Source organism: Apostichopus japonicus, chromosome 15 (assembly GCF_037975245.1).
Source record: "Apostichopus japonicus isolate 1M-3 chromosome 15, ASM3797524v1, whole genome shotgun sequence".
NCBI classification, from domain to species: Eukaryota; Metazoa; Echinodermata; class Holothuroidea; order Aspidochirotida; family Stichopodidae; genus Apostichopus; species Apostichopus japonicus.
This window is the reverse complement of record NC_092575.1, coordinates 26,940,274-26,949,102: the sequence shown is the minus strand read 5'-3', so window position 1 is coordinate 26,949,102 and position 8,829 is coordinate 26,940,274. Positions and strand designations below refer to the sequence as shown.

Sequence of the window (8,829 nt, the reverse complement as noted above, 5' to 3'; positions counted from 1 at the left end):
CATAACATAAACATAACATATTATAACATAATATATTATAACAGAACGGAACAGAACAGAACTACATATTTGAATGAATGGTAGTTATAGTCGTAGCAGAAAGAAGCGTAACAATACGACGAACTATACTTGCAAGTTGCCTAAGTTGTCTAAGACTCGTGTGACCCCAACCCTAACAATTGACCCGTATTATAAACGAGGGGAGTTTGTTTATCTGGAGGTGCTGTGCTGTATGGAATCATGGAATTAAGACTTTCCAATAAAACTCTGGAGCTCCAACAACCGTGCACGAACCAAGGGTTTGTTATTGTTATAGTTGGGTCTCTTTTCAAGTTATAGACAGCCGTCTGGGGTGTATTCACATATAACAACTAATGCTGCTAGACAAGGACCATCATTTTACTTTCTGAATTGCTGAATGTTGGTAAATTTCGAGATGGCGTCTATCAAAGTGATTGTAATTTGCTTGGTGTGTAATTATTCAAATCATCTTCTGACCATTTTCGCGACCCTGAGTTTCATTTTCCTCTACAAGTTTGCAGTCATTGGCGTAATAATCGCTCACACAGATATCGTTGCCTGCGGTTGCCTGGTTTCAATCGTACCGAGTTATTTTATATGCAGGTGGTACGCATTTCAATTTCGCGGCGGCAATTTTAAATGTACGAGCAAAACATCTCTGATTGGAAAGACGGTTATTATCACAGGTAAGGGTAGTTAACTAACTCAACATGTAAAATGTAGTCAAACCACTCAAGGCCTGCACTATAATAAAAGGAGGAGATAAGTTGGACTCATCTTCATAACCTCGTGACTTTTCAAATTACTGAACTTCTTAAATCTGCAAAACATTATCCAGTTAGGTATTGCGATTACTGTCATTTACCTATCAACAATTCATATGCTACCCTCATAAATTGCAAAATTTTCTGTTAAGAAATACAGTTCAACCCTTTTCTCGCACACCTGTTAGTCAAAACGGCTTCACGTAGAGTCTGTTTAAATATTTGTTTAATATCATCATTTAGATAGCATAATGTTTCATTATTGAAGTATTACGTTATGTATAGCTCACTGCCTATAAAATAATAGGCTACCGCGTGTATAACTGTCAGCTGGTTCAAATGGACTCTTATCAGAAATTACATCAAATTGGGTCTGGTAGAAATCAATTTCTCGACTTTTCTAATTCTACACTTCAAGCCAATCAAACGGAATAGGCTAATTATTTGCTAATGATTAATTCTTGCTTTACAGGTGTTATAATTGTAATTATATGTACCTTGCAAGAAATTATAGGGGTAAGAGGGGAGGGGTGAGGGGAGGGGCAGTGGGGTCGTAAGGAATGCAGGTACTGTCTAGCGGGTTACCTATTTTACCTATTCTATTTTGTTCTTTGCAAGTATAGGGAGGGTTTCTTTTTACTCTTTATTTCATACATCGGTTATGTTTTGGTTTCAATTCATCATTTCTCTTGCCTTTCTATTCATTGATAAGTAGGCCTATGATAATATAGACGAAACGAAAAGAGAGGGGTGTGGAACAGGGTAGTTATAGAGAAGGAGGAAAAGTAGGGCAAATTGAGTAAAGGATTTGGGAACGGACATGGGTCAGGGGTGCAGGGGCTGGTATGACGCGGTATAGGAGATTGGGGATGGAGGACGGGGTTGGTTTCGAGAATTAATGCATAGGCGGAGGGGATAGGGTAGGAAATTGTAAACATATATAAAGAGAGAGTTAACAGAAGGGGGAGAATTTATATCAAAGGTAGCCTAAGCTTAGCTTTATGTAAATGCACCACAGTAAGCAGAGGTGAAAAGAACAGATCGATCGCCGAATGTGGGATAATGATATACAACCCACTTCTTAGTCGTTAAAAGAAGCAAAGAAAAAGTACATTGTGTACTATACAGTTTGCACATTCTGTTCTATATTCGTATAGGCTCCCACTTTCTTCGTAGGTACTCATTTCCTTCGTAGGACCCCATATGTTCTTCGTAGGGCCCTGTGCCTATCATCCGGGACTGGGCCTATGACGTCCTGGGTACGTGAAGTATCGGGTTAAGGCCTTCTAATAACTGCACTTTACTCTGGATATGGTATAACCAAAGTGTTTTATGCCTACTAATTGCTCCCAGATATAGGACATTTCGAAAATAGTTTTCTGGAAGGTATACGACTCAGTGCATGATAGCAGCATATGCTTTGAAGATGGCAGTAATTGCATGGTGGTTATTATGTGGGAATCAGTGACCATTAAGACTCTTTAGCATATCTAGGCAATTAGAGTAAATAGGCTAATGGCGTTAATGGTAATAATTGAATAGTACAGTGTCGATGGGTCATGCGCACAGCCTTTGATCCTGACTATATGAACAGATAGGCTATCATTTTAAATGTTACCGAGACACGTACAGTTGACGTACCGTGCCATTGCCTTGAGTAACGATCGATTTGCTAGTCAAGCTAACTACAATTGTGTATCTATTCATGTCCCAGCAGCACGAACTCAGCTATACATGACGTCACAATGGATTCACTCACAGTTGGTATAATCACTGCGATTTGGAAATATTCGAATCTATTTTTTAGCATTCTTCTACCGCTCATATTTTGGTTGTTATACAAATTTTCATTTTTCGGTTACCTTCTGGTTTACCGTTACGTGATTGCCTGTTCTTGCCTGATCGCAATCATTCCGTGTTACTTCCTATGGCGGTGGTATATTTATTATATTAGAGGTGGTAATCATAAAAGCACGAGCAGTAAATCGATGAAAGGGAAAACAGTCATTATCACAGGTACGTTTAAACATCGCCATACATTAGGCATAAAGTAACACATTGATATATAATATTAATATTAATTAATAATAATACATTATACTACAGCAAGGCTGCATTCTGCAAACTGACCGAAATTAAAATTTAAAAAAACTCCTAATGTTTTGTCACGGGTCTGGTGACTCTGGTCCCAACCCCATTGTCACCAGACTGTCGGTTAAACTGGTGTCTAGTGGATCATCTGTTCACTTTTCGAACAGCATCGTGATAATACAAAATACACACGTCACCATGATCAGTTGTATTATAAAATATACCAGTACGGCCTTGTAGGTAGGCAGACATTGGAACGGTAACGTTATAGGCTACTATACAAGGTGAATTTCACGATGTTGTGTCATTCACGGTGTGCAAATAAATTGTCGGATCCTTTGAACCTTTGAACTCGAGCTCGGTACCTTGTAAGATTATGAATGCAACGTCGAGGTGCACCACTGTCAATGTATAATACTGTTAGTATTTGTAGAGAGCACTGATCTCTAACAAATAGATCAGTGGTAGAGAGCCTTTATGATGCCTCATATGGAACGCCAAATATGATCAGCTATGATCGTGTACAGAGATATATAGTGTCCATGTTGTTAAGTGGTATGTTATACATGTAAACTGACCTTAAAATGATATGTAAATGATATTACAGTTGAGTCCTGCTATCATTCTTATAAAGCGATGTGCACTCCAAGACTCGTTTACCTGCTTGTGTCTTCCTACTCCAACATCTCAACAACTGACGCATAAACTCCCCCTCCTCCACCCCCTCCTCCGGCACCACCACTCTCCATGCTCTTTGAGATGTTTACTAGTATTAAAGAATATCACTTTACGTATAAAATCAACTGCAATATGTTTTAATACAATTACAATTGGATCAGTATTGACGTTTTCATTTTTCTCTCATTTTTCATCTCCGTCCAATTATCGTTAGAAAAGAAGGGGAAAAGAAGGATAGCAAAAAGCCCCCCCCCCCCAAAAAAAAACGGAGCACCAAATAGCTGTGCAAATTGCAAGCATGGACCCAGGCAGGGGCACAGGGGTGGGGGATGCTTGCTTAATAGAGTTCTACTGTGCCCCTCCATATGTGTCCACATCCACATGTTTACAAAACAACTTCATAATAACAGGACACGTGTGTTGTGCCCCTTCTGTAAATTGTTAGCGTCTCTCCAACTCAGAATGATAATAGTCACGGGGCTGTGTACGAGCATAATGTACCGATCACACTTTTTAGTAGTCTATGTAAAGTAAAAGTAGCTTCTAGTGAACAGTGGCGTCACCAGACATTTCAATCTTGGAGGGGGGGGGGACAGGGAGGGCATAATGTTGATGTGTAAATGCCGTCTTGGGGGAGGGATGTCCCCCTCCCCTTTGAGAAATTTGTGATACATTAAGGTTCATTAGGTGCAATCTGGTGCTATATATTTTTTTAATTCCTATTCGTATACTATGCAATGCATGCTATGTAAGTGTGGTATGTAAGTGTGGTTTATAACGTTTCAAAGGATTTTCGATTTGGCAAAAAGAAGAAAAAACTATTTGTTGTATTTTTATTGATGATGATGATGATGATGATGATGATGATGATGATGATGATGATGATGATGATGATGATGATGATGATGATGATGATGATGATGATGATGATGATGATGATGATGATGATGATGATGATGATGATGATGATGATGATGATGATGATGTAAATGGTAAAGTAAGATTAATATAAATAATGATTTTGAAATAAGTGGAGTTTATGCAACTGTTCCCTTTCGCCTGGCTTCAGGTGGTAATTCTGGAATTGGCAAGGGAGCTGCTATACACTTGGCTAGAAGAGGCGCCAGAGTCATTTTAGCTTGTAGAAATGCACAAAAAGCACAGGAGGCCATCACCGAAATTACGTCGTGTACTGGTAACCAAAATATCGTCTTCAGAAAGCTAGATTTACTAAGCTTTAAAAGCGTACGAGAGTTTGCTGACCGGATTCTCCAGGAGGAGGAGAGACTAGATGTCCTAATTAACAACGCAGGAATACCTGATACTAATAGTAAGTACAATATCATATATGACGTCATAGCGATTATATTGGTGACGTATGACTTCATGTGAGGCATACCCAATACCCAATGGGTACGGTATGGCTATTCACCTTTGCACATATTCACGTACTTAATGCCATTTACGTCAGTGACGTGCATATGGTTCATCGGTGTGGGGAACGTTTGTTTATACAATTTACGTAGGATCGACTCTATGGTAGGGTGCGTCGGTAAACCGATATATCCGGTATACCCGGTAATACCGGTATTCGTTATCGGGGTATACCGGTATCTGTTTTAGCTTGTACCTACGCACCCTATACTCTGTGGTGCTGTTAATCATATTCATGGAAATCGTTCATGTTTATCTTTGCACATTTTTGTGTTACAGCTCATGATGAAGATAGGACCCCATTCCCTTCTGAAGACGGATATTCTCAGTCGTTCCAAGTCAATCACTTCAGCCACTTTCTACTGACAAATCTTCTTCTTGACCTCCTCAAGAAGAGCAGTCCAAGTCGTGTTGTCAACGTAACTTCAAGATTGAATACCGCTCCGACTAAGTTAGATTTTACAGTTGGCGATGGAAATGTGCGATACCCAAAGCTGACGCATTATACCAAAGGAAAATTGGCAAATGTATTGTTTACGAAAGAATTTGCTAAAAGAATGGAAGGTACCGGAGTGACGTCATACTCAGTGGATCCAGGAATAATCTTTTCCAACATTTGGGAGAAACAAATTACAAAATGGAAGGTCCACGCCATGTCTTTGATTTTCTGGTAAGATATCTACTGATACATATTGAACACGGTGTTGGTTACTATATCCATAGGCGTAGGAGCCCAATTGATTTTATTTGGGGGGGGGGGGCTGTAACGACTTGCCCGAAAAATATAACCAAAATTGTTCGTGCGCTCCGCGTGCGTTCAACGTGTTAATGTACATACCATACAGGCATGCATCGGTTATTACATCGCATGCCAATTAAATACAATCATTTGCCGTGGTTTTACCCTTCCATATTGGTTATATTTTTTTTCGGGAAGTCGTTACAATTATAATGTAGTCCCCAGCCCCCGCCTCCTACGCCTATGACTATATTCATTAATTTTGGGCAAACTGTGACTGTTTATTATCGATTATATATCGACCACGGTATGGACAAAACATCAATTGAGTTTTTGGATTCTGTGAAACTGACATTGAAAAACCGCAATTGTATACTATCAAAGCCTGAATCAGATGTTGCATTGTTGGGGTATAAAATCGTAAATATTGATAGTTCGTTTTCCTGTTCATCCTGTGCACACGCAGCCTTCAAGACAACACAGACAATTTAGAAACATCGGTATAAGAAATAGACCTTATTATAAAGAACTCCAGATTTCAATGTTATGTCCAATTCTACTATAATTATGAACTTGTAGCATTCCTATGACAAGTACAGGTTGTCATGGCAACAGATTTTCTAAGCATGGTGTGTTTCATTGGCTTACCGTCAGGTAAACTGAATGTCGCCTATGTATTGTACACAAGCTGTTCAAACATGCAGTTCTTTCTGGGATCACACTCAGCTGTAACATACTATAGCGTCGGATAGGCACTGTGCAGGGCATAACTTAAAGGAATTGAAGACTCGCCCAAACCGCGTGCGGCCATCTGAAAAAAAAGTTAACTTTCTGTTGCTTGCAAGTGACGTTTTGTTCGTGTCGCTACAAAATGCAGACAGTAATGAAACGTGACACCTTGTTATCTTTAGCTGGACCTGAGATGTCCATCGCTGCTATGCTGTATGTATTGACTGTACACTAGTGTCTAATTACCGACGTTAGCAAGCTGTGTGTATTTTCTGGGATCGATGGTGGTGTCTAACACTTCTGTTACACCATAAGCGAAACTAGGTCAGATTGCTGGCATTAGACGTTTCTTTTTGCGCGTGTCTTCACACCCTTTAACGAGCAGTGTTATCTACGTACATTTTAGGGAGATGGATATATTGCGCCATCATTACGTTAGCATAGTGACTAAATATATCTTATTGTAACTTTTTTATCCTTTTTTCTTTGTATAGGCTTTTATTTTGTGACGAGCTTTCTGGGTCAGAGAATACTGTGTATTGTGCTGTGGAAGAAGGTCTCCAGTCGGGACTGGTGTATTTTGATTGTCGCCCAAGCAGACATGTCAATCCTCTTATTAAAAATGACGAACTTCGAGAAAAATTATGGAATGTCAGTTTAGAAGTTACTGACTTGAAGTAATGTAAACATATAATGTAATTGAGGTTTTACATCTGGACGTCACCATTTCACTCACTCACTCAGTCCCATGACTGTGAAGTCGTCAGGGAGACATAACGGTAGCAGCTGACATCGTCCTCCATGCAGATCTGTTAGCAGCAGTGGCGAGCAGGTCTGGCATGTCCAAGCCGGTTCAGTCCTTCACGTTGTCGGACCATTTTCTCCTCTGACGTCCTCGTCTGCGACCGCCCTCTACAGTGCCCTGGAGTATAACGTTGGAGATGCTGTCATGCCTTGTGACGTGGCCAAACCACGCCAATTTCCGGCGTTTGACTGTTGACAGGAGTGGTTCATATGGGCCCACCATTTAATTTGCCTTAAAACGCTATACCTCTACACAAACCGAAGCTCCACCAAAGATGGAAGATAAAGAAACCGTTATTGGTTTAAACACTCAACAGTTTAAAGCAAGGTCAACTGTACCTATAATGAGAATTATGCAACTTAGTCAGTACGGTACATCTAAAAAAAAAAAAGTTAAAGTGGAAAAAAAATGAAAAAAAAAGAGAGAAAAAACCCCCGTCCAGCAGGTGGAAAATACATATTATAATAACTTTGATCCATTCTGTACATGTAAGAAACTTCAAGAACAAAAACTATAATTTTCTTATTGTCGGTGCATTGTATTCAGTATTTGTTATCGTGACGTGTTGTTCTTTGTAACCAGATTTATATATCCGGGGCGTAGCTAGATTTCCGTTATCAGAGGGGAGGGGAAATGTTTTTTCTACTGAGGAAGCTGGGTGAGGAAGAACCTATTTAACAAACGACATGTTTCTTAAAAATATCATTTATTAGAGGGGGTGTTAGAGTTTGCTGTTAGTGGGGGAGGGGAAGGGGAAGGGCTAAGGCCTCGTAGGAAATTTAATATACGATTAAATATTAATCTTTCAATAATTTTCGAAAATCAAGATAATAGTGAGATTGGTCGCTGAATCGCCTATTTAAAAATTGGAATAATTTAAGCAATCTTTAGTGCATGGGGGAATAATCCGGTGTTAAAGGCTACATTACATATATGAGTCAATGGGTTAACGATAAAAGGCATAATTAACTTACCATTATACCGTTATAATCCATTGACCCCCGATATTTACACAACCGAGTAAGTAAATGTATCCGACATCTTCCGAAATTGAATTTAATACATCTTGAGCGATAAATCCATAGTCCGATATTCTCACACTGTTCTCTTTCTTTCCTCTCTTTTGTGACATATATAGTAGGAGTCTGGCTAGATTTCATGTTGTCATTATCTCCTTTAACAGGTTTCGCGCAACTCATTCCAACGTAACAAAGTGCTTGTCTGTGTCGTAAGACTCGGCAGCTCAGGTTGACAAAAGTGTTAAATCTCTTAAATAGGAAATTGTATCGGCTGTTTCGAATTAAAAGTTACAATTCACTTAAGAGAAACTTACTATGGCAATAGCTTGACAAAATAACGGGTACTCGTCCCAGGAAACTCCTAAAAGGAGCAATTATCATGAGACTACGCTCTCAGTGTTGCACCATCTCAACCATGATCGAATCAATCATATTTAATTCAAATCAAATTTAATTGTTTTTTTGTTGATGAAAAGTTACTGTGGTAAGTTCTGCAATACTCGATCTTTATATTACTAGCTTCGTTTTCCTTGAAGAACGTCTGCCAGA

At 39.3% G+C, this 8,829-nt stretch overlaps 1 protein-coding gene across 2 annotated transcripts; it reads left to right on the top strand.

The window, feature by feature from the left end:
* The first annotated feature begins 274 nt into the window (after positions 1 to 274).
* LOC139981270 (retinol dehydrogenase 12-like) lies at positions 275 to 8,343 on the top strand. Of its 2 annotated transcripts, none has more exons than XM_071993517.1 (4): positions 275 to 707; positions 4,624 to 4,884; positions 5,268 to 5,658; positions 6,951 to 8,343. In XM_071993517.1, exons 1-4 carry the CDS (start codon positions 419 to 421, stop codon positions 7,135 to 7,137), a joined length of 1,128 nt encoding a protein of 375 aa, XP_071849618.1. In that variant the 5' UTR covers positions 275 to 418; the 3' UTR covers positions 7,138 to 8,343. The 2 variants fall into 2 exon arrangements, with proteins under 2 accessions (XP_071849618.1, XP_071849619.1); XM_071993518.1 differs by lacking the exon at positions 275 to 707 and adding an exon at positions 2,222 to 2,801.
* Positions 8,344 to 8,829: the final 486 nt, after the last annotated feature.

Coding starts and splice junctions, on each gene's coding strand:
- LOC139981270 (XM_071993517.1), top strand. CDS start 419: ATGTTGGTAAATTTCGAGATGGCGTCTATCAAAGTGATTGTAATTTGC. Junction 708..4,623: donor AAAGACGGTTATTATCACAG/GTAAGGGTAGTT, acceptor GCCTGGCTTCAG/GTGGTAATTCTGGAATTGGC. Junction 4,885..5,267: donor AGGAATACCTGATACTAATA/GTAAGTACAATA, acceptor TTTGTGTTACAG/CTCATGATGAAGATAGGACC.